This window comes from Rhea pennata, chromosome Z, assembly GCF_028389875.1.
Source record: "Rhea pennata isolate bPtePen1 chromosome Z, bPtePen1.pri, whole genome shotgun sequence".
Taxonomy (NCBI): Eukaryota; Metazoa; Chordata; class Aves; order Rheiformes; family Rheidae; genus Rhea; species Rhea pennata.
Genome location: NC_084702.1, coordinates 61,661,381 through 61,688,605, shown reverse-complemented (window position 1 = coordinate 61,688,605; position 27,225 = coordinate 61,661,381). Strand labels below are relative to the sequence as shown.

Genomic DNA, 27,225 nt, shown 5'->3' with positions numbered 1-27,225 from the left:
TCTGAAAGAAATACATCTCCTAAATTACACTGAAGAAAATGGTGACACACTACAAGGTACATAGCCTAAAATCTACTGATTTTTCTTCTGTATGAGATCATTAAGAAGATAGGAGGAGAGGACTGGGAGGGACCTGACATGACACTGAGTCCAGTCCACTGCTGTCACAAGAAATCCAGTTACATAATTGCTTTCATAACTGATCAAGAACAGCTTGTAAGTACATAGGTCAGCAATGGCATCCAGGCAGATATTAGTATTTTAGTGGCTAAAACACTGCTAAGAACAAAGCCATAAAAACAGCTGAACTGCAAAAAAAAAAAAACAAATAATGCTATTGGCAATCAGTTCAGCTGTTTGGTGAAGCCAGTGGAGATTTACGCAGACCTCATCTTCCTTTTTGAGGTACAGATAATCTTTCCCAGGAGAATTCTTAAAGGCTTTGAGGATGAGAACATGCTGACAGTCCTAAGATCTGCTTATAATGCTCACTTTAATAAGATGGTAAGGAAGAATCATTCAGTAATATGAAAGACTGGTCATTATGAAAAAAAGAGTCAAAATGTAATTTCCCTGAAAATAGGGGAAAGTCTTGAGCTACTGAAATTTCACCTATTTGCTTTATCTGTCTTCTTCTCCCACTTTACCAGGATATGTCAATGTTTGCTATAACAAGGATTGAATCATGTTTAAAGAAGGAAAATAAATTTCTGTCTTTCTTTCACTTCAAGGATTCACTTTCAGCAATTCTTCATATAAGAAATGTTATCTGTTTCAAATAATTTTGAAATAGCTATGAAAAAGATGAAATTGGCCAGTAAAAACTTAGTACATGGTCAAATCTACCTGAGAACATCCCCCACAAAAGCAGCCTTGCAGGATCAGAAGGAATATGCGCAAGGGAAAGAACAAAAACACAAACAGCCCTACTGAGGGGAATTCCATTTCATCACCATCTTTCCTAAGTATTTCCACAAACTGCGGTTAGTGATAGTTCTACATGTGAAATAATGACAGAAAAGGGTGTGGCTAATAATAAGATGGTGGGAAAAAAGTTATGTATTGTGTTACAATGAAAAGGTTATGACAGCAGAAATCTCAAAGCGTAGAACCACGCTTTAACAAAATGGCATGATATTTCCTCCACAATAGTTACATGTAAATAAACTTTGATCCTCACAAAGTATCTTTGAAAGAGAACAATTCATGAAAGAAATATCAAGGTATCTTTTTTAAAAACCTGCAGACACTAAGATCTTTAATATTCAGTTTAGAACAGTCTTACTATTCCCTTTATCTCATGCCTGCCTCTTTCTCATTTCTGTGTAGTTTACCTCCAGTGCTGGAGTTGATAGCAGGACATGGGTTGACTGAACAACATCTGCAGCATGTATGTTATTGTGATATGCCACATCTGCATGGTAATGATCTTCTAGGGTCATCAAGTAAGTTATTAAAGTGTCTACTGGAATTTTAAAAGTTTTTAACAAATCCCGTTCCTGGAAAAGGAAAGAGAAACATTTAAGATTATAAAGCACAGAATGATCTCCAAGATAAGCAAAAAGCAGTATAGCTGCATCTACTTGCCTGGAAAATGGTGTGCATGATGACTGTCAAAGGTCTGTTTCCAGATAATTCTGCTACTCTGAAAACCTGAAGGCCCCATTTGTTTACGTCTTCTAGTTCCTGGAACAGAATCCAGCAACAGACATTTTGAAATCTAATGCACGTATTACAGTGGTTTTTGACTGAAACAGCTACAAATGGCAGACTCATGAAGATTCAAAGTTTGCAGTCTGGTTTAGCTACTGTGAAAATAATATGATAAACCAAAGTGATGAACAACAGAATCAGTTTATATCATTTTATGTTGTTGTCAAATAGTTAACTGCTGATGCAATGATCAGGGGAAATTTCACTAAAAATGAAAATGCAACTGATGTACATAAAATGATAAAGATGAAGACAAGACCTGCAAGGATAGCTCTAATGCCACATACAGTTATGTATTTTCAAAATAATAGGGCTATTATATAGTTCCATCCTTCTGACAAAATACGAGTCTTCCTTCTTTAGATTTTATTTATTAACAAGCATCTTTATTAATGCATACAGAAATGCAAAATTGCATTTCATGCCCAGATAGCAAATATTCTTGCTGGAATCCTGTTAGTGCTGAATTAACCCTCATGGCCTGGTTCTGACTTCACTTGTGTTATTTTTCCACTACACTGGTTTCGTATTATTTTAATGATTCAGCCTTTGGCGTTACAGCTTGAAATCAATGGTTATAAACAGAGGATGGAATAATATTCTTAAGTCCATTTGACAATCTTTTATCTTGATTCAATGGTTTAAGTTCAAGAATTTAAATATTCTTTACCTTGGCAAGGAAATCTTCTTGGTCTGTTTTAACTCCAAATCTGGGAATACTGGAATTAGTTAAACTGGAGCTGTGCATCAGTTTTTTGACTCCACTGATCTGGGACATTGGCCTCTTCTTTTTCTCTTTCTCTTTCTGTGTTGGGGAAGGGATTTCAACTTCATGTTGTTTGTCTTCAAAAGAATGAAGAAAAACAGAAAAATTATGTCCACTTTACTGTTAGGTTTCATACTACAGATATTACAGTTCATAGTATTTTTTTTATTTTTAACGGTGAGGATTTTGCAATAGGTATTTCATATCAACAGCAATACAAAATGTGAAATAACATAAACATAGACCACTTCTGAGTTAGGCAGAACTATGTTTTACAGATTGCCTCATCATTTCTGAACCAGCTTCAACTGTGACTTGTGATCGTGCGACCTCCCCTGGTCTCCTAGCCCTGTAGAAAGAGTTAATCCTTTCTATTTAAAAAATATTATTATGAATGAACAGAAACCTGCATTTTCATTTTGCAAGAAATTTTGAAATACCTGGGAAAAGCACTCTCTGAAATTGCAATTCCAAAATTCAAAACAACATCTCACGTAAACATTTACAAAACATTTCAGAACTTAAAGGACATAATTCTTGGGGACTGGTTCAACTGCACAACTCAAAAGGCTTTTGCCAGCAGAGCCACATCAACAAAGCCCTTGGATGGAGATGCAGTTCACATCAGCAGGATAGTTCTTTTCTATTGTAATCTATACCATTTCCCAAACTGAGCAAAGGACTATCTTCCTAAATGCTACACCTTACGGGCTTTTGCCTCCACAGTAGTATCAATGGCATTACTTCATATACGTGTTCAGCATATATGCCAGCAAAACTTTTGGTCAGAATAGACAAAGATTGAAGTCAGAGGGAACTATAGTTAGGTCGCTGTCAGACGACGCCTGCAGACCCTCTCCGGGGAAGGCAGCGTGGCAGACACCCGGGACACTGCTCTTCTCCGCCCAGCGGAGCTGGTGAAGCCACATGGGACGGTCCTCATCTGCTCCTGCGCAACGTGAGCTGGGCTGCCTTACGCAGCCCTGGCCAGCCAACTGGCCAGCCCCGAGGTCACTCCAGCAGCTGACTGCCACACTGACCTCTCCGGACTGTTTCTGTGGTGTCTGTCTGTCAGCAGCTTGGCTTCCATCTTAAACTCCATGATAGTTGAAAATCAGTTATAGAAAGAGGTCCTTTTAGACCTAGATTTAACCAAATGTAATTCATCTTTTTCTAAAAAAGAAAAATTTTATTGAACTATCTGTATTTTAGTACTTAGGAATAAACAGAGGCTGGAACAATTAAATAGGGAATCTGCTAGATTTTTTTTCCTTCAAAGTAGAACTTCAATAAAATAATCCTGAAATCCTTTCTGAACATTTATAAGATCTTTTCACCTCTGCTGTAAAACCATGTAAATTCTTGAATGCAAAAGGTGTTGAAATTAGACTAAAACAAAGCTATAACCCATAAAGGACAGAAAATATTGCTTTCTTTGCATCTTTCGGACACAGGAAAGTAGGTATAAAAACTCTTTGAAAAGGACTCCCATGTGTTAAAGACTTCAGTAATAGTAAGATTACTAAGTGCCTATCTTTTGCAATTTTTTATGGAAGACTTTATGGAGGACTGAAGAGCTAAGGTTGATCTCATCCACCTTTCCCAGAAGAAACCAAAGGTATATGCAAGAAAAGACTTTTTTTTGCTAAGCTGCTAAGAATTTGCATTTATTATTTTATTCATATAATTTTTAAAATGCTGACTTTTAATGACTGTCTCCAGATTATCTCCTCTCTGCTGAAATGCAACTGCATCTTTCCTAGTCGTCAATAAATCTTCTAGAAAAATCAGGAAAATCAAGGACAGATATTTCTTACATAGTAGCCTAGAGAAAACTTGTATTTGAAAACACCTCAATGCAAAAAAATTGGGGATCGTAAAATCCGACATAATCATTTTTTCCTTCCTCTATTGCACATTTTCAATGAAGAAGTTGAAAGCATATGAGAGCAGTAAGTTCATTTCTAATATCTACACTCTTACTGTGTTTGCTTCTTTTTTCCCCCCGCTTTCTCTTTCAATTACCCTTTAGCAGCCTGTACTTACTGGAAACCTCAGAGAATTCCAAACAAATCACAGCAAAGAAGAGACTGAGGAAATGTCACCAAGTTTTAGCCTGCGGCACAGAGTCCCTGACTGCCCCCACCGCTCTCCTCATATGGACAATCAAAAAAGGGGGAGCAGGAGCGCTGGAGCTCTTGACTGGTGCAAACCGACAACACATGAAGAGCACTGACTCGTGTTCATGCTTTGATGTTTATGGTTTCAGTCATATGCACAAAGTTTAGGCCCATCAAAGGGAGGTTCATACACTGAGTTGTCAGAATAACTCAAGTGAAAGGAAGTGTCTGTCCGAACAGCTTTAGATCTCCAGTGGAATTCCACAGGATTGCCAGTGTTTTCCTAACTATGAGCACATTAAACAAAATATCCTGGGCCCATCTGAATACCCAGGAAAGACAACTTGCCATTCTGACATGGGGTTTTGCACACGGTTATTTTATACTCATTGGCAAGCTCTAATACATTTTCTGACTGTAAGAAAATAGATTAATTACATTGAGAAAAAAAAGTTTCTGTATTACCATATTAAACGCAGGAACCTTAATTCTTTACACAAGGAAAATTTCTGTTGTGATTATTTTGTTGTCATAAAATTGTTGTCATTACTAATAACTGCATACATATCGTACAGCTCTCTTGGGAAAACGGTCCTAAACAGTGTTTTCCTCCTTGTATTCCTCTTTTATCTACATGTGTAAGTATCCGAGGTTTTTATTTACAGGCAGCCACAAAACAATTCCCAGGCTCCGTACATGCTAAGTGATTGCTTTCCCAGAGCTCCTTTGGCTCAAGACTGAGGTCTGCTGTGACAGGTTCACATGCATTTCCTTATGTCCGTCAAAATGAGTCTTCAGTTTTCAAGTGAAGTCTTTTCAGCTAGCCTAAGTGGGTCATATTCTCAGGCAACCCTTCACTGAGCCTTTCAGGGCTCCTGAAGCTGGGCAACACAGCTTCTCCACCACTGAGGCTCATCACTTGCCTGCTGCATGAAACCCTGCTGTGTTGCTCTTCTCTGGGATGCTACTGAAATTATGGATAAACTGAACAGACACATTAAAAGTGATTCATTTAGGATATGGTAATAAGTAGGATACAGTATGCTGAAAAACCACTGCCTCCTTAAAATCAACACACACACACACACACACAGACACACACACACAAAAGCCCCAACTATGGTACCTCATACAAATGAAACCAGATTTATCTTAACATGTATGATTGACCGGCACTTTTGAAGTATTTGTTATCCTAATTTGGATATATCCAGCTGTGCCTCCCTTGTATGCAGTCTGCGTGAGCCAATGGTGTTTCCCTCAAACCTTGCTTTGAATTGGTATATTAGCTATATTTTCATGTTAAAAATCCATGCAGATGGGACAAAGTTTCATTCCTTTTAAACAATTTTATCACAAAAATATATATTACTATTTGCAAAGCCACAGAGGAGGAAGCATACTCTTGGAAATAACGTGTCAGGCTTTTTTAATGCTTACATCCCACCGTGTAAGCACTTTAGCTACACATAGTCTCCCAGCAGCAATCTGTTCAGATGTTTATTCTGTCATATTTATCAACTTTCTCCTGTGCAGGCAGGGAATGCCAAAGCATCAAAACTGTGTGCTGTGAGATTTAATGAGGTTACTTATATTTATGTACTTTCAGCACAGTGAAACCTCTTTGGTTTCTGCCATTACAGAAAACAGAACGGAAGAATGATTTTTAATATATGAAATACTTAATTCACTACATATTCACTTCTTAATGTGGTAGCAATGTATTAGTTGTAATTAATTAATTGTATGTGAATATACATCTCTGTAACTACATACACAGGAAAACCATACACAAAAACTAAATGAGCTGTGAAGAAATGCATCTACCATGATCCTTCTGCTCAAATACCAAACAACAAAATAGGAAATGTTCATTTTCTGGAAACAGAAAATAATATGCAAAAGTACTTGCATCTCAACACAGAGAGTTAGTTATTAAACAAAAAGCAAAAAATTCATTCCCATTAACTTACCTAAGAATGTGTTTGATATATATTCTGAGACCTGATTGCCCGACCTACTCATTTCAGACAGGTGGGTTAGTTCCCGGTTGAGCATTCTTTTAAACTGGGAAGAAAAAAAAAAAAAAAAAAAAAAAAAACATAAGTTAGGGGTCAAGACATATTTTGCTGGCATGAGAAAGTGCCATCACTTTATAATTGGCAAAAGGACACATGACATTAAGAACATATACTAAACCCACTGCGAAAGCAAGAATTACATGTAACACTGTTCTATCCTGTTAACTTATCTGAGAGCTGGACAACAGAATTCTAAACACTTGGAACACCCCATAGTGATTCCATTTCTTAAGACACAGGACATACTAGTAACTCAAAACTTTAACTATAAAGCATATGCACATGCACAAATAATTAATATTACTGTCTTTTTAATTTTAAAATTTTAATTTGGAAAGAAAATAAAAATATATTTACACAAAGCACATCTTCACACGCACTACAGAAAACTATCATTATTTCATGCTTCTCTACTAGGAGTTTCTTATCATCTCTGTATATCAATCTGCTTGTGCATTTTTGCCATGTATCTTGTATTCTTTCAAGTTTATCTTCCTGTCCATCATCAATCTACTCGAATAGGTTTTACAGTACTGCTTAAAAAAGAAATCACAATAGTTTATTCTTTTTCTACATACCAGTACAAATAGAAATAGACTCTGTTGTCTTTTACTTAGAATTTTTATACTGTATCAGCCAAATGATTTGCCCATCCCACAATTTCAGAATAGAATGAAATACCAGAGTAGAAAACATTTGTCTACAGAAATTCCTTCTTGTTCCCTGTAAGTTAGCAATTCACATACACAGTTTATTTAATCCAAGTGGATATTAATATTCCATTAGATATGTAATTTATTCCCTAATCATAATTGATTCTTTCTTGATTCCTTCTGACTCCAGAATTAAATGATATCTTGTGGTATTGTGTTCTACAGGTTAAATGGGCAATACAGCTTTAGCTGTGTTACTTGCATTTTCATTGAATATATCTCTGCTTTGATATTATCAGTAAACAGAACTCAGCAATATTTATTAGCAATTCAAAGAACTCTTTCCAATGTACATTAACATCCATCTGTCACTACTGAATGTTGTCTGCCATTGCGCCACCCTTTCATTTTGTTGTTAGATTTCGCAGTCATCTTTTCTCTTAACAAAGCCAAATAATTTGTGCCAATTTCAGAATCATCTTCCACCTTGTTCACCCAGTTACTATTATTTATTATTAAGCAATAGCTATCTTTGGAATGTATCCCTGCAAACATTCTTCTATGCTGAAAACTGGTCATTTATTCTTCTGTAATAGATAAAGCGCTAGACTAACCATTAACCACCTCCTTTCCATCCCACTGGAATCATCAAAGCCCCTTCTTCAAAGAGGCCTTGCATAGTGAAAGGTGTTATTTTCTTCACAATGTCTTTGTAAGTCACCAATTACTGTGTTGTTCACAGCGTGCCATATAAAAATTTCCTTTAATATACACTCTAACCATTAGCCACTGCATTTTTCTGCCATCTTGACACGCTATCAATGCAGGAGCTTCCTGCTACAAAGAATGAATTCTGCTTTTGCAACAAGCCAAAGGCTCAACTTTGATCACAGGTACAGCAATGTGCTACCAAGAGCTCAACAGACTTCTGAAAATTAGACACATACTGCAACTGCGGTTACAAATATTACAAAGTATAGGGCAGTACAATATGCATGGAACCAGTATAGGCTTTTACAATGAGTTCAGATGTTTGTCACCAATGCTAAATAAAACAAGTCAAGCTTGCCAAGCAGTAACTAATCAAAAAATCCCAAGAGTATTTTTAAAAACCTTTCCTTAAACCTTTAATGGGCACTTAAGTCATGGCTGCATGCTTTTTTTATGCAACTCCGAAGAAGAAAAATTGAATTATTTAAGGTAAAAACTGAAGATCTCACAGAATTACCTGTCTCCAGACTGTATCCAGAAACTGTATATTTCAATTAAATACCACATACAGGAAACTTAATAAAATGTCAGAAGTTTACACACTTGCATTAACTTCCAGGCCTGTTCATCAGTCCATTACCTCTCCAATATTTGATCTATATTCTCTTTCTTAATTTAATTCAGCTAATTCCACTGGACCCTCTGAAATAAGTTCGTATGTCCATTTTTTCCCTGATAAACACTCTCAGATGATGCCCAGCTTTGCTGTGCTGTTTTCGCTGCTGCAGAGCAACACTACTGGTCGCTTTCCCCACTTCGAAAAAAGGCCATCTAGTAACTGAGCTGACAGTAAGGTCCGTTCAGGAACTCTCCAACTACTTTAAAATTTTCTCAGGTTTGAAAAGAGAATAGCTTGGTGTTTGCAGTTACCTGATATTAGAAATAGGAAGGACTTCTTTTCTTTTCTGATTCGTAATTTTAATTAGGGGAAAAGAGGGACAGGGTTTTCCTTACTTGCCAATATTGCAGGCTAGATCCAGTTAGGGAAAGCAGGACCTGGTGATGTTGCTAAAGCCATTAGGTTTTCTCAAGTGTTGAGTGGTGTTGTGATCGCATATTCACTGTTAAACCCCCTTAATAATGACTGGCAACTAGGAGGAAATTTGTCAACCCAGTCAGACTAGTAGGAACCATTGCGGGGGGGGGGGGGAGGCAGATTTTGACCCTCCTCTGTGCCTTAGTGTGTAGTCCACTTCTGAATTACACTGAACTAATATCATATAAATGCAGAGATTGAATACATCATGATGACTTCAATCTCTTCTGCTGTCTTCTTGTAGTGAATATAATTTTGGCTTTTGATCTTTGAGGTTTGTTATCGAGCACTGAGAATCATTTAGTAACATATGGTGTAGGTGTTCTTTTAAGAATTTCCAACTAAATAATTACTGCATGTATGTCCACAAATACAGAGGACTATTACTGGACTTAAGGGGCATGGCAGCCTCCAGTCCTACGCTCCTAACTGCTCTGATGCAAAGCCTGGCTTTCCCACTTCCAGTCATCCCCGTAAGTCATCAAAACATTTAGCATGAAACCTGTGGATTACACTCTGTGTAATTAGCGTGCTTCCTTGCTGTTGAACACGGGCATACAAGAAAACAAGCCTCCTAGCTTCTGCGAAGCCCTGCTACTAACTGCGAGTTCAGTGAGAGAAGCCTTTGGCTCCCAAGAGCCGTAGAAGCACGACCTCCTCGTGTTCTTTCACAAGTTGCTGATGCAACACCAGCACGGCTTTAATTGACATCTATTTTGAAAACATCTGGACTGAGTAGGAGTTTAGAAGACTGCTTTGATTTTATTTTTTAATTAAACATGATAAAGCCTTATGACTGTCATCCACACTAAAACATGTGAAGCTGAAGACCATATGCAGACAGGAGCTTCTGATGCAGGACAGTAACACTGCTGCTGCTGCTGCTGAATGAGTAATATCAGGAAAAATATAACACAAAAAAACTGTTTGAGAACTTAAAAAAAGGAGACAATAGTGATAAAGATGTCCAGACATTTTTACTAATTATATTCTGGTTTAGTAAGTCTATATGTTATTTAAGATTCTGATGTTTAATACCTTGTCTTCTGGAAAAGATTCTTTTTCCCAAATAAAAAAAAAATCTTGCTGATTTCACCAAGTTCTCAAAATTTCATTTGGGCCCAAGTGCATGCAAACACAGGCTGAATGTTGCTTCAGAGCATTAACTTTTCACATTTTTAGACATCCCTGTATTATTATTTTAGAATGAAACTAGCTCTCATGTGGCTCCCACAAGATCTCATGGCAAATCAGAAAAGTTGCTGTTACTCCTGTGAGTTAACGTTGTTTCAATCATCCATAAAATGCCCCTTTTAAATGCTTGAAAGTTGGCTAGACTGTCCATATTCTCACCATTCATCATCTCAGAAATAACATTTGGCACTTTATTCAAAACAAGCCAAGTAAAACATGAAAAATCCCTGCACTAATATTAGATGTTAAAGATAATATCATAAGCAATAAAAATGAAAAAATCCCAAATACTGTATACTTTCCCAGTTGAACAAAATGAATTATAATGTACCAAAACTGTTACTAATATGTACGTATTACATATTACATTACATGCTTTAATTATGATACTGGCAGCTCAGCACAGGGAGGAAGAAGATGTTTTCAGTTGAACCATGCGAACACTGAATTATTTTTCAGAAAGAAAGATTTTCGAACTTTATATTCTAGGCATTGTTAAATTGGAAAAATTATACATATATGTTTCTTTGGTACATCAAAGCCATTTAATATAGTCTAGGAAATTTCCCCTGGGAATCAATAGGCTAGAAAATGTCCAATAGTCAATTATACAGTTCTTTGCTGATGAATACTGATGTCACAGCAACAGAGTTCAGTAAAGTATTGACTGAAAAAAAAAAATTTAATAACAATTCCTTCAGTAGAATTTGAGATTTGTTCATTTTACTTGTTTCTATTTTATTTTAATGCTTTTCTTTTACTCTAATCATAGAAAAAAATCACAAGCACAACATTAAAAACTTCCCTAAGTGACAAAATTGCACGTGTACTTTTACCTCAGTTTAAGAATCTATATGAAGTCTGATAGAGTTAGAATTCTGGTGCTCAAGAATAAACATGTGTACCTTGATGAGCCCAAGATAGTTTCCTAAATAGTAGTCATCTCCAAAGAATGGCTTACAAATGGAAGAAGGAGCTACTTTAAGTCCTTTTGGACTGAAGCCCAATGTGTGCATATCTCTGCGTATACTTTACTGCTGTCAATCTAGGACTATTATTATTATATGTTTTGTGAGGAAAAATATGATTTTTTGATGCTTGCAAAGGTTTTTGGAAAAATGTGGACATTTTTCTGCAGTAAGTTTTCCCAGATGGTACTCCAGTGCACTGATACAATTCTGGGGAGAGTTTGCATCAACGGCAGTAAGAAACTTCCAGTCTAAAAACATGGAAAAGATCTAGTTACAGAGTAAACTCATGGCCATGAAAAAGTGTTGACTGTGTGTTTAACATATATGGAGTTTACTGATTACACTTTAGAACTTTCCACATTTTTTTGCATAAAATTCTTGAGTCAGTAAAAGAAGCCTTAAGTGGACATGCAGTTTGCAGCTCCTGAGGAGGGCAAGGAAGTCTGCTGAAGCACTTGTGACACGGTTGCCCAGAGGGCCTCATCCACCCAGGCCTTCCACTCCCGAAGGGATGATTTGCTGCATCTCAAGGACTGTGGAAGTGGCTGCCTCCACTGCAACCTTCGGCAACAGCACCAGAGGTGAAGCCAAGGGAAGAAGGTAGTCCACAGATCCACAAGCCCTTTCCTGCTTGTCCTCCAGGCCGACAGCTGTGCTCCAAGCCCGTGTGGTAGGTCCGTAATGCTCAGGAAGAGATGGAGCCCTCCTGTGCATGCTCATTCCATGTGCCCCCAAACCCACAAGGCAGCAGGTCACAGTTTTGACCTTTCTGGCTGCCTCTCTTCTAGAAAAAAATTCTAAAAACTTGCATAGATGGAATACCTACATGCAGTGTGCACTCAATGTTTGGAATATTAAACTTACATGACAGCGTATTTTGTTTCTGAAACATCTGTCATTATTTTGAAAGATATTTAAAACCCAGAAGGAAGAATTCTATAAAAACAAGTCAAGGAACTTAATATAGGCCAGCCTTATGAATTAATGTAAATTTTCTGGTTTTATTGCTTAGCTATGTAAAACTATCTTCGAGTTCAATAGCATTCTTAAAAAAGGTTTCAGTTTGAATGCCAGGTGTTTAATAAATACCAAGGTCATGCTCAGATTTTTATACATCAGCTATAGTGAGGCATATATCTCTAAACCTGGCATTGTGATAAGTGGTACTTAACTGTTTCATAGGAAGATACTCAATGAAAGCCAAAGAGAAATATGCCATCATGACAATCATCCCTCAAATATAATTTAACAAAAGATAAAGTATAGCCTAAAACATACAGAAATTACTATGCAAAATATCCATATAGTCAGGGATGTAAATACTTGTAATGATCTCTGAGAATAATGCATTGCATTATTCCTCCAAATTTCAGGAATACTCTACATTTTAAAATTCTGCTTGTCAGAAAAAGCAGATCATCTTAGCCTGTCTTCACATTTTTTTCCTAAAATGCGTATACTGTGAACTTAAAAACTTTGTATTAAATGTACTAAAATTGTATTCAAACAGCTCCTTAACTAAAATCATTGTCTTTACACAGTACAAGATACTGTCTGTACAGAGGACATTTTATCATACGTAATCAGCTACAGCTATCATACTCTCTGCTGAACTTCAGTTAGCAAAAGATCTCTCCATTTAAAGGCTGGAAGTAAGAATGAAAATTTTTTTGAAGATCTGTGATCAAATACTTGTGATGTAGCAAGTAGGAGCAACACAGCAGTTATATGGCATTCCAGGAAATACTTCCAAGCAAATTATAATAAATACTCCACCTTTGGATGAATCTGTCTTATTTATTTATTTATGGTAAATGAGAAGGGAATCCACCTAACTGGCATAATGGAATCCAGTCTCTTCACGAATCACTGAACAAAATCCTTAAGAATATACTGTAACAATTCGGCATTAGCCGAGAATGGTCACAATGACCTAATGAGGGTCTTGCATTCCTACTTAAAAAAGAAAAATCAGTAATGAAGTGGGTATTTTTACAAAGGAGCATAAGCTATTCAGTCATGTGCAAACAGTGCTTGTATTTTATTAATAATTGAATTCAACTCTTGCATTATTCAGTTCAGGGGAAATGAGAATTTCCTTTGAAACAGGATAATTTGGAACAGCTTTCTGTGTCAAGCATAGGATGATTTTATTAGCATTTCATACACAAAATTATAAAGGCAGTATCATTTTTAATGACAATCACGTAAGTAGGGATAAGACAAAGCCCAAACGTGATTTTGTATTCAATGATTTTGAGTTCTATATGCTAACGTATTAATTCATTGTGTAAAACTTTTCCATGAAAGAGGTAAAAGCTCATTTAATTCTAATTACTAGTACTGCTGCAGTTTCAAGCTAGTTCTAAGCTGTTCTACGTAACAATTTAGATCAATACTAGAAGAAGACAATTTTCAGTCTCTCAGTGTTTTAATCAATAAGCCGTCTCACAAACACACACACACACACACGCACAGAGGTTACCAGAAAATGCTGCTGGAGCGTACTGTTGATAATTGCACATTTCTTCAGCTATGAGAAGCAGTATGAGTCATACATTCATCCATTATCCTCAGGCTATTGTCTTTAATCATGCACCCTCCTTTGTATGGTCTCTCAGGTTTATTTTTTTGAAATTCTTTAATGTGCAGAAACATTGCTTTGTAGCATAATCTTTTTTATTTTTTTTTTAAAAAAAGAACACAACTCCACTGACTTCTTTTGGCTTTATACCTGGTCTAACTATGCACTACAGCTACACTATTTTATAAGTCTCGGCACAGGTTATAAAAAAGACTACACACTGTGCAGTTCATTCTCCCTGCTGAACAAAGGCTTTCTTTGCTGATTTTTGTCTTTATAATCATATTACTCAGCCATATTACCCACAAAAACACAAGCTATCCAGTAACCATGCAATCATGCACTGCGTATCAAGGTTCTTAAAAGGTAAAAGAAAATCCTACCTTTATGTAGCCCCAAGAAACTGAGAGTAAATAGTTTGCCTCAGGCATTTTTGATTTTTTTATACTACCAATATAAACTATTCAGTTCTTCACTATATGATACTGCAAAAGACTTTCAAGAAGGAAGATCCCTTCTTTCTCCCTCTTAATTCTTTTTGCTGATCTTCAGGTTCTCAGCAATTAGGTGTATACAAGACATCCTGCAATGAAATCCAATCGTGTGGTCTTCCGATTGTATAAATGCCATTTGTAAAACTCCAGACCTTCAGAGGCTAGGTTGAAGAGACAGATTGCATGAGTTGAAGAAATAACTGAAGAGCTAGGGATATGCATATTTCCTGAACACCAGGACTTAATGAATAATGTATGTCAAGATGCTCAGCTGCTGGAAAGACTTGTTCTATCAACAGCTACCAAATAAGGACCTGAAGGGGAAGCCACAAACAGTGTCAGTAATCCCTCCCATAGAGCCTAACTAGCAGCCAATAGTATGTCACCCGAAAAGATAAATGCAAGGGGCTAAGGACGTGGTGCCTGGTCATTGCTAATTGGTCAGCAAGGGTGACTCTCCTGGGAATGGGGCATTTCTTCTTTTTTATGGCAAATGCCATTTAATAATGGCATCCCTGCCTGCAGCATTCACTCCATTCAAAAATTATTAGTTTAACCTCTTTCATTTTCGGTAGTATTTGCCAGGTCTCTTCAATGGATACACTACAGTTAAAATGAGTATTCTGTATATTCACGTAGCTTGCCAAATGTTTTTAACTTTTTATATGGAAGGGAAATATGAGTTTTATACAATTAAAAACCAAAACCAGAGAAATAAAGCTACCAGGATTCCTAAGCAATTGTGATGTACTATTAACAATGAACATGTTTTGGGCTTTTATGCCATCTGGATTAAAACCTGATCTGCTCAGCCCACCAGGCCAGTGAGCTACTGCTTTTTTTTTTCTAAATAAAAGCAATTATTATTAAGATATAGCAGTTCTTGTGTAGAGTCTTGCAGTTCCCAGTAAGTTTGAAATTTCCACAGAGAAATCAGAATCTGAGGATTCTTATGTCTTTGTTCTCACAGCATTTATTGAACTTTTGCTCTTTCTGCCTTGGCAGAGTAATATAATCAATTACAGCTATATCTCAGAAAAAAAAAAGGATTAATTGAAAGTGAAGTGTGTCAGTGAGCTGACTCAGAGCATTAAATAAAATATCCCACCATCTGCCATTCAGAGACCAAATCTTAAAAGAAAGAATACATTATCTTGCACCACTTTATATAAGGCGTATGCACTACTGCGGCAAATTTCTGAGTCTTTGTTGTATCAAAAGAAGGGAGAGGTTCCTAATATGCCAATGAGGAAATGTCTAAGGACAAGCTGAATGAGGTGCAGCATTCAGCCCAAGCCCACACTGCTGATTCACTGGAAGATGCTGACCAACAACAGCCATAAGGGAGCTTTTGGCTGAAGTGGTTTCTACTTCTCTGGGCAATGCTACACAGCAATGTCAGCAATACTAAGCGCTTGAAAAAGAATCAAACCTGTAAAAATCAATAAGGGAAAGTATGAGATCAAAAACCTTCTTCCTTACAGGACAGAAACGTATAGCAATGTGACAACTAGATATAGTCAAGAAAGCACCTAGCACAAATATAATGCATTTTGATATGGAAAACATATTGCTTTCCTTAAAATATATAAAATAAAGAACATGCGAATGAATACATCATAGATGCTAATATACTTGTCCTGCATCTAAATAGGAACATGACTATATTTTGAAAACACATCTGAGTTATTAGAAACTCTGGAGGACATTAAAATAGCCTAAAAAGTATTTCTGGAAAATATTTCTCCTGTTTGTTCCAGCTCAGCTTTGCAATACTAAATACAAAGCTTCACATCTGTGTTGCATTGTTTTCAGATCACTCGCAAGAGAGCACTGCTGCCACCTACCCAGTATCAACTCTAAAAATTCAAAATACTTTTGTTGATTTCTCAAATTAAATAGGCTATGAGATTACCTTCCACCCCATGTCAAAAGTCACAGCATTAAAAGATGATTGTTAAAGACCCTTCTGAAGCTGGATGAAATAGGCGCAGCTGCCTGGCAGCGGCAGGAAGGCATCTCGCTGGCTCCCTCGCTGCCGCTTTGCGCAAGGTGAGATGGACGAGCATGGACCAGGCAGCCCTGGGAACGGGGGAACAGATTCTTCCCCACCCAAGAACTCCCAGATTTAGAGGCTCCAGGGAGATTTCTAGTACTAGCACAAACCTCTGAAAGAACTGCAGCCTACCCAGGAAGGGGAGAGGGGAGAAAATGACCCAAGAAAACTCTTCAGGAACACTCTTGGGACGGTCCCCGCTCCTTAAGCCATCATGTCATTATCATGACACAGAAGATCATAAAATAACAGCCATTTACTTCTGGCTAATTAACAAGTTAAGCATGTATGTATGTATAAAAGCTCAGTGGAAAGAGGCAGTAAGAGAGGACGATGCAAAGCTGGGGTCTTTTGTCACTTCTCTTACTTGGCATTTCAAAGGCTGGTTCCTAGTTAAGTCTTATTAACAATTGTCCTAATAACAACAGAGCTTATATTAGATAAGGAATATTTTAAAAGCTATTATATAAATTACACTAGATTCTTAGAATGTATTAAAAATCTGTTTTGATTATTTTATTCACATCAATGTATGACACAAAGACTTATCCATTAGAATTACTGAATTCCAGTTTATTGAATTTGTTGAAGGATGTTATCTATAAAGCTATTAGCTAGATGGTTTCATTTTTTCAACTGATATCTTATGGTTCATGTGAACTTTTCTGTTATTTGTCTTTTTCTGAGATGTTTACAAGTCTATAGGAAAACTATATGCATACTTCACTGAATCTGTGAAATTCTTGCAGCATGTAAAATCATGACCATCTTTTTCCTCCAATGTACCTATATGTTACAATCTATTCTAGCAGCAAAATAACTATGTTGATAGTAGGAAATGATACTGATATTGACAATTTATTCCTAATTTGTATGGCATTTCTGAGACTGCTGATCTCATAAAAACTACCAATTGCTGTGATATAATTCACCAGCATGACTTCACTGATTCTGCAGACATGCCTCCTGACGTTAGCTACATGAAAAAGTATGATTAACTTCAAATTTATACTTGGAAAATTCACACCTGCATTGACTATAGTAATTGTTTTTGCTGATTTTCATCCTCAATTCCCAAATTGGAACAAGTGAATAATTAGCTTCACAGGAGGTGGTGGTGGGTAGATAGCTGTATAGCAAATAGCTGCCACACACAACTAAATACCTAGAGTAATCTGAGATAAGAAAACCATAAATTAGAGATTAATGGAAATTTTGCAACTTGAAAGGAAAATTCTTGTTTTCCTACACACATGCATCCATGAAGATAAAAGGCGTGGTGGGGGGAATACTGACATTTTTCTACAATTGTTCTCATCAAGAAAAGAATATGGAAATGAGAAAAATATAACTTGAAATGACAATAACCAAGTAATAAAAAATTCAGAAAACAAGTTTGTAATAAGCACTGTTGCATGTTTAGAAAGAAATAAGATAATGACCTTGAAAGGCAGAAAGATGATTAAATCTCTTAGCGCCCACAGGAAATAATAGCCATTATTTAATCAACAAACCTGGATAACTTTCTCCACAAGAGTCATAAAAGAGGTGGCAGAAATCCCAGGAGCAGTGATGTTAAGCTTTAGTAAATTTTGAAAAAAATAAGATAAATTCCAATGGACTGCAAAAATATTAACACTATGCCAACTACAGCTTACAAGCAGGGTGGCTGGGTAACTCCAGGCCACTTTATAAAACACAAGTCCTGGGTAAAGTTACAGAAAAACTGAAATAGGTATCTTTAGGCATTTGCTTGATAGAGAACGAAGAGTAAGGAATGTAATTAATGCCAGTCAATACAGTTTTAAGTCTTTGAACATGTAATATTTTTGGATTGCTGTAAGGCATTGCATTTAGTACTGTGTAGTGTGTATTACTCTGCAACAGCAATCCTAATGTTGAGGTAGGACACACAAATGGGTTAAGAACCTGATTACTGACTGATTTCTAACAACCACCAACAGGAAGTCTTCATCAAATGGGACAGTTTTAAGTCAGGCTCTACAAGACCTGGCACTATGTTATGGTACTCAATTTCATTCACTGATGATCTGGAAGTAAGTCAATACTATGAAAATCTTCAGAGAACAGAAAAATTGGAAAAATCAGAATTATGAGGGTACAGAAATCACAGAGAGCCATTTGTTTAGTTTGTTGATGCCACTCATAAAATGTGATTCAAGTCAGTTTACTACAAAAGTTACAGACCTAGTGACAAGAAGCACAGCCCACACATACCACATGGTGGGCTATGCCCTAGAAAGCAGGAGCACTGGAAGAGTTCACAGAGTCACAGGGGAAAGAAAATACAATAGGACATCCCATAGGGGCTCTCCCTCCCCCAGCCCCCCTGCAGAAAGAAACTCTGTGTATTTTGTGAACCTACATATTATAAATAATTCACCAACATAAGTGAGAGTCTAGTCCTTGTATTCATCACTGATGCACATGGTTTTCCACTGTTGAGCAGACAGACCGAACCAGAAGATCTTCTGGCTTGGATCCTACGGATGCAAGGCTTTCAAAGGCAGGCCATTTTTCCACATATCCAGTGTAGGGCTTCTGATATACAGAAACACATTGATGACAGCGACAATGAAGAGAACTATTGCTTCTTCAGAGGCCTAGGACAAATCTCGAGCCTCTGAAGTGAAGTATCCATACTCCTTTCTGGCTCCTGCTAGTAAGCAAAGGTTCCTGAGGGCTCAGTCAACAGGAAAGCGAGATGGTAATGTTTTGGGCTTGAGGAAAAGGATGTGAAGAAGGCTCAAGAGCCAGCTTGTTGACTGAGTTGCAGTACTTTTGAACTGTCTCACAGGAGACATAATTTATGATCTTGGTCTTTCCTTCCACAGGTCAGCAAATGGTAATGTGGGAACTCCAGCAGAAATGTGGTTAGCTTTGAAGGCAGAATAGTGCTTTTTATTCTCAACTGCAGTCCCCTGGAATGACTACCAAGCTGTACTATGAACCTCCAAAGAGATGTCTGAGTATCAATCCTGAGTACAAGGATGCTGGATGTAGTGCCTACCATCTAGTAAGTGATAAAAAGTAAAATAAAAAGGAAGACAGCTGAATGCTCCACAGATTTTAGTTTTCAAAGTCCCGCATGTTACAAGCAGGAACATATGGTCTGCATCGCCTGAATCAAATGAGAATCCTGTCTGAAAATATTAGAAACCCCCTTTATGCTGATCTTCAAGCACCAGAGAACAGCAATAACCACCTATGCCAAACCCTACTCCCGCTGGTCACAAACATCACTGTTTTCATAGAATTAGCCAACTTCATCTAGAGTTTACACTGGCAGGAGCCCCAGCAGAAAGCCTCCCCACAAAATGGAAAGTCTGCTTAGCACAGGAAGATGACAGCAGCAAAGAACAGTCATTTCAGCCAACAAGTAAGGGTATAGGGATGGATTCAGCCGAGCCACAAGACAGTCAGGACTGGTCTGGAAGAAAATGCAGCAGGACAGCTAGGGACAAGGAAATTACATTGAATCAACCAGCCTCACCCAATTTCTCTGAGTTCCACCTAAGTCTCCCTTATAGGAAGGAGAGAAAATCTAGAGCCTAATGAAAAACCTTGAGGGATTTTACAAACCCTGGGCGTTGTTCCAGGAACTGCAGCAATCGGTGCCCACGCACCAAGACGGTTGCAGTAGTGCAAAGCGGGTTTAGCTCGGTGTCAGGAAGAGACGAACTCCACGGAGGGCTAACTAGGGATGCCTGTGATTGGAACAAATCCCTAACCCTTCTGAAGTCCTCTCAGCTTTACAGTTCATAACCGTAGCATAATTATGCTGCTGTAGAAAAGGCTGCTTTCTCGCAGCCTCCTAGTTCTCAGAACTATATTCATTAAAAACAACTGAATAGCCTGAGCTATATGATTTTACAGGCCATTTTATTTAGAGACATGATACATAATTCTCATGAATCAAGTAAGAGTATTTTATGTTGCCGCACAGACTGAAATGAAAATGTTCTTCTGACTATTTGCAGGGGAAATAAGTAGTAATACTTAGCAGCTGAATTGTTTAATAAAAAGGCTCCTTTATTCATAAAAAATAAAGTTTTTCGGTAAAATACATAATTCAGTGTTTGTATTTACTGCCCTCTAGTGATAATATAAGTATCAGCTACAAATACTTAATTTTGGTTGTAGCATTACACTTTCTTCACAGTGTGGACCAGTAATTTTCACCCATACTAAACCAGGATCTTAACAGGTGTTCTTCACAGTTCTGGTATTTTCCATAGTCACTCTAGAGCAATTGCACAAGCAACAAAAATGATATCATATTTCAACTCATGTTTTGTTTACCAGCATCGATTTCACACAATATTCACTTACAGTTACCTTGCAGGAATTGTTCTACGTAACAATAGGTAACGTATATAATGGATTCTAAAGAAGTCCTTTGGTAAATGAAATCTTACTTTCAATAAATATTTCTCAGTTTACAATACTCTGCATTTACTTTCTCCCTAATACAGTGCTGTCAAAATGATGCAAGTTACAGAAAAGCTATTGTTACAAGCTAATGTGGGTCCCACTCGGCTGGACCGGGGTGTGACTACATCTGCAGGTATGGCAGCAGCTCCGAGGGGTGACAACCCCTGGCAGAAGACCGCGATGAACAGCTCATGTAGTCACCTCTTTATCCCGCCCAGACACTCACTGACAGAATCAAACACCTTGCCACATCTGATGTGAATAAAAAGCTTTAAAAGTTCTGCCCTAAAATAATTAAAAATAGCTCTACTTAGATACCTATCACATCATAACAGCAGAGTATGTATCATGTTTTTATGTATGTTTTATGAATTCACAACATATTGATGCAAGCATATGACATGTTTGTATCCTAATGGGGAAAGTTATGAAACAACAGGGAAGTTATTCATACCTCTGGTCTGGATATGCTCCAAACATCCCAGTTTAAGGCAAGAATTTTTTTAACGGTGCTTAAATTGCAGCAACATTAGTTGAAATACCTACTCCAGTAAGACTTACTTCACTGTATCAACACATTTCTCAACAGGCATCAACCTGTTTTGCTTACAGTTTTTCTTCTATAAAAGATGCTGGCACACAAGTCAAATGTATGATCAGTTTGTACATGACATGAGCTCAGAGAGCTCCGAGCAAACTGAATTTTTTCACTTTTACATGGTACATATGCATACTATACACACACACACACACACACATATATATCTACATGTATAGAAATCCATCTTACTATGCAAGGTATTTCAATGGCACAATTCTCTTTACACTATTTTCCAAAAACAGCCAACTCTGCAGGAAATAATAATAATAAAAAAAAAACTTTCAAAACATCGCAAGAACAAGCAATAAAATGGGACCACAAGAGGGCCCTGCCTTTGACTCTTTTAAATGATTCATTTCTTTAGCATACCTGACAGCAATTTGTTTGCTTGACAATAATGCTTATATTTTATAGAAACTGTAATTTGGGTGGAAAAGCAGAAAAGTCAATGGAACTATTTAATTATCCATAAAAACAAAACAACAACTCAAATTATTAGGAGCATAAGAATGTATTTCTGTTTGCAATTATTACTGTAAAGGAATTGCTAGCTGATGTTGAAACAGGTATAAAAAAACTTGAAGAAGTAAGTATAAAGGTACGCGTCACAGCTTTGAAAAGCAGGTAAATGGTAAGGAATCAAAGTTAATTATGCAGTTCAAAGGCTCAGAGTTTTATTATAGGAATTAATTGAGGAATTAACAGTGCTGATAAACTGTAAGTTCAGTACCTTGAATCAGTACTGATACTGAATCCCTTTGTAGTATACAAGAATGGGAAACAACTTTTGCCATTTAACTTTATTTAAATCTATTGTTTGTACCAATCATGACAATTTCTGATAACACTAAAAGGCAGTTGCATGCTATTATAAACAAATTGTCTTTCTGACTAGTGATTTATTAAGTGCATAATTAAAATATCCCTCAAAAAAGTAGTGTTGGCAAAAATTTTAGTTAAATTCTCTGATTCTTTCTTCACAGAAGATGACACCTTATCTTTACTAGCTGATAGTGCTGCTAAGCTACATTTAGGAAAAAATGCCTGTTGTAAACTGATAATGTAAACTCCCCAGGTCGGTAAAGAAAATATAAAGGTTCATCTACAGGCAGATGAATTTTGGGTCTTCTCTTCCCACTCATCCTCTCCACTTCCGATAACCGAAGTTTGAAACTCATTACATATCCAACTACCTATGTGCCTTTTTGCATATACCTTGAAAAATCCCCAGCCCGCTGTAGTCAAAGGATCACACAGCTTACTTCTAGAACTCCCCCAACATACCTCTTACACAAACATGGGCTTCCCCATGACCAAATCTCACAACTAAACGGTTTCTGTTTCATAACCCACCAAAAGACCCACTCTTTGGCCTTTCAATCATACCAGGAGAGGAAACCATGAACATACTACTCAAATAAAGCCTAAGAATTTGTTATAGATATATATTATTTTTAGGAATCATTTCTTGGAAGAAAAGATCCAAAACCTTTGGCATACAGAAGGGAAAATTCATTATTCCTCTTCCCTTAATACTTGTATTTTGCATACTGTGTATATGGTGACCTGTACAGCAAAGTGAAACAGCCATAATGCTTCCCAAAATAAAAAGCATATTAAAAAAAAAAAAAAAAGTCAGACATGGGACAAAAGAAAAAATAAGACTTCCTTCTAAAATCCCCTCCATGGATGGCATAGCCCTGGGGAGGACCAGGAAGGGCTGGTGGGGCCAGGAGGTTTGGACAGCTAAATCACCAGCATTTCTGGTCTTTCTCCTGAGTTCTTTTAATCACACAGATCCAGTCACCTCTTCAGAGTAGTAACAGCCAAATTACCGCAGCACTGCTCTCGCCTTCATCCTTCCTTTTGACTGCAGACAAAAAGCAATACAGAGTCCCCCCTCCTCCAGGCACGTGCCAGCACAGAGCCAGGTGGAAGTTTCAGCCTCGGATCCAACTGCATGATTTGCCTCAAGCTTTTCATATCATTGAGTTGCTATTTTTCATGCTTTGAATTAGAACATTATACAAACAGCATATCAAAACTACTTCCCTATTCCTAGGGGCAATCCCAGTGAAAGATACTTTTTCAGGGCAACTGATGCATAAAACTGGCAAATCTTGTCTTGAGCTCAGTCTCAGAGCTGCTCCTATGCTTTTACGCCATAAGGTCTTATGCTTTGCAGACTCTTTAACAAGCTTTATAAAAAAAACCCCCCCAAAAATGGCTCAAAAGACTACTATAGTCTACTACACGCATACGCGTTAAATGGCTATCCCTACCTCAGGGCAGGTGTGCAGAGACTTGCAATCCAAACATAATGAAGACAATGAAAGCAAATATATTAGAGGTACTGCACAGACAGAAAACTTCTAAAATGCACAGAAAATCACGCAATACCAATGTTAAATGAACACTGTTGTTAGCAAGAAATACTGTGCCACTGTTCTCCATGTTCTACATGTTCTCCGCTCCAGCAAACCGCCCATGCCCTGCAGCACAGGATTTCCTAGAACTTGTAAGGATTATCCCAGCTACAGTAAATGCAGATACTTTTTTAATAGCTTATTTGCATAGGTAAGATTTACAAGCTATAACACCTCATAAGAATATTCTTATTACAGGATAGGAATAGTTTCACTTACAGTGAAGTTTAAGCCCTTCCCACGATAACCTGTGCTAAATCCACAAAGTATTCACACTTGAGAAATTGTAAAGAAATGGCAGGACAAACGGTTTCTTCTAATAACAAAATTCTCCTCTGAAAGTAAGTATTTTGCCATTTAAGTACCCTGAAATGAAAAACAGGATTTTTTTCTAAAATATATTTCTAGGAAATTCCATCAGTTCCCTTCTTATTGAATGGAAAAGAAGTTTGACTTTAAACACATATGACACAGTTTCTCTCCTTTCCCTAGCTCTTATCTAGTTAATACTTGTTAGTTAACACTGGCAGACATGTCAGACATCCAAAGTGAAAACCAGGGGTAAAAAATTCCAACCTGCCACTAGAAAAAAACAAGAATACTGCTTATGCTCTGAGACTAATATTCAAAATTTCATCTTTTCTGTAACAAAGGAGAAATACATTTATCTTCTCATAGAGAAGATGCCGTAATGGAACACAATCACATTGCTCATGGAGATCTAGAGCAATCAAGGCATGGCTAAGCCAGTACCTCAAGAAATATAGAAGAAGTATAAAAAGTGCTTAGTTTCTGGTAATGGGGCTTATTCTTTGATCATTCTAGGAATCTCAGGATGTTACTCACAAAAAAATCTAAGAATATCCAGAAAGGAGAGCTTCTGCAGTCTTCCCCTCCATCTGAGTAACATATACATACACACACACATATATAGTATATACATATCTATATATGCATGTGTGTATATATAGATGTGTATCTTTTCACACACACACGCTCTATATATGTATACACACACACACTATACACACTATACATATTTGTGTGTGTGTATGTATAGGTACTACAGGCAAAGACCTACTCTGCAAATATCCTCTGCAGTATAGTGACAAAAAAGGCTTGTACCCACAGTGTACATTTTTACAGATAGATATGTCTAGCAAATGTGCCAAGGGATCACTGACTCAGAGAGCTGTGACGGCATATTCACCTTAAAACTCACATAGCTGTACCAGCAAAAACTAAGCTTTTACAGGCCTTGCCTAGTTCACTAAGACTAGTTTTGCAAATACATAAAAGACTAAATACAGCTTTGCTGGTACGGCTACATTTGTCTTGCCTCTCCTGTAACCTGATATTTAATGAAATGTTTCTACTGTGGGCCTGGTCAAGCACGTGTTTTAACAGATCATCAGACATCTTGGTGAATGATAGCTGTATCATACTAACAGAAATAAGTCTCTTAGTCACCTTTTTCAAAAAGTTACAGACATAAATGCCAGTCATATTTAACAGACGTATTATTCTAATGAAAAAGGCAAAAGTCTAAACCATGAACACAGTATTTTTTCCCAATTCTAATATATACAAAAACCAAAAATGAAACAAATCTATTTCCCATCCATATATTTACTATCATTCAGTTTAAAGAAATTGACAGCAGGTAAAAGACATCTTACCAAAAAAAAAAAAAAGGAAAAAAAAAAAAAAAAAAAAAAAACAAGGACAGCACAGACAAAAGCAGAGAATTGCAGACTGCAGGCGAACACCACTAATGCTATGACAAATTCACTATGGCCTTAGCAAGTTCCTATAAATCATGCAGAGTACATATGAAGGCTCTGAAAGTAGACTGTAAATTGTTTCATGTAGTTTTGTTAGTTCAGCCTCCAGTTCTTATTACACCATGCTTTTGTATGGCTAGCTAAAGGGCATTTGATAGTGTCATTTTTCTTTCAGATAAAAAAAAATTAGTGAGTTATTAATCAACAAATATTAACTCCACCATGTCCTTCCTACTGTTCATTTGATTAGATATTGAAACTACATGCTGTAAATCAAGGTAGATTCACAAAAAAATGTATATGTATTTGTCCAGACCACAGCAAACATGCGATCTCATCAATGATGGTCTTGGCTCACTTATACACAGAAATATGCAAAAATACAGCACTTCTTTTTCTACAAGTGAGTACTTCATCCAAATGCCCCTAGCACAAATTAAGCAAACAAGCATAAAACACCGGTAGTTTCCAACTTTGCAGGTACGTGTACTGTGAGGTTGCTTTTACTGGTACACATGAAAGAGACACGAAGACAAGATACAAAACCAGCCCAAAGGCAGTTCTGTAATTTCCCAAATTGCTTATTTATTATCTGTGTAATTTAAAATGCTTTTATAAAAAGCTTCAGCATTTGCATGAGAAAGTTCATGGTATTTTCATGGAATTATTTCCTTACTCGTCTGTCTACTGGTATGTGTAACTTGTCTCTTATCTTAGAACCAAAGTGCGGTTTTGGCCACCGACTTCTTGTTTTTGTTTACAGAGTACAGCAAAACTCTCCTCTGTCACGATCACCAAGAACAATCATTCTCACCTGTCACCTGATACACTGTTCATCAGCCATGGACGTTTGCATGCTTGGCCTGGGTTCTGCAGGGTTCAGATTAGGCCACGCTGGGGTGGTGGTAGCGCAGTGCCGGTAAGGAAGAGCTTTGTAAACAGTGACGCATCCAGGTCTGACTGAGAACACGTTGCTTCTCCGCTCCATGCAAAGTCAGACAGGTTAGTTTGGTTTTGGCAACCCTGCTTAACCTTGCACTGGAGCAAAGCAGAAGAATAGTCTAACTGTCACAACTGGGTCCCAGCTGGGCAGCAACTAACAGCTGAGAAACAGTTTAAGAAATAGCTTGTTACCATCTTTCTTCTTTAGCTACCAGCATTTCTGCACAGCTCATCAATCATAACATACAAAGCAAACAGCGTATAAAGGATCACATCTGTTCAGAAGAGCATGTTTTTGGATATCACACTCAAAAGAAGCATCAGGAATAACGACTGAGGGTCAGGAGATGTAGCTGGATGCCTGGTTCTTGCATAAATGTAGACCCAGCACTGTCAACTCATCCTCTGACTATTTTGTCCCATCCTGGCTCACGCAGATTATTGAGAAACAATTTATTTCCAGTTAACTTGGAATCGCTCTCACATTACATGCACCTTCTAGACTGGAGCTGGTTCTCATCGCTCCAGCTCAGAGCCTTCGGACACAGTGACAGTCAAAGACCCTGTCAAGGGCAGCT

General features: G+C 37.3%; 1 protein-coding gene across 5 annotated transcripts in view; it reads right to left on the bottom strand.

Annotated features, from left to right (window-relative positions):
* The window catches only part of PDE4D (phosphodiesterase 4D), a 391,310-nt gene that overhangs the window by 7,538 nt on the left and 356,547 nt on the right, over nucleotides 1-27,225 (bottom strand). For all 5 annotated transcript variants that reach the window (XM_062600694.1, XM_062600695.1, XM_062600697.1 and 2 more), the window contains exons 7-10: nucleotides 6,573-6,666; nucleotides 2,384-2,556; nucleotides 1,588-1,686; nucleotides 1,335-1,499 (exon numbers count right to left, since the gene is read on the bottom strand). In XM_062600694.1, coding sequence (XP_062456678.1) covers nucleotides 1,335-1,499; nucleotides 1,588-1,686; nucleotides 2,384-2,556; nucleotides 6,573-6,666 — 531 coding nt within the window. The remainder of the gene's footprint in view (nucleotides 1-1,334; nucleotides 1,500-1,587; nucleotides 1,687-2,383; nucleotides 2,557-6,572; nucleotides 6,667-27,225) is intronic.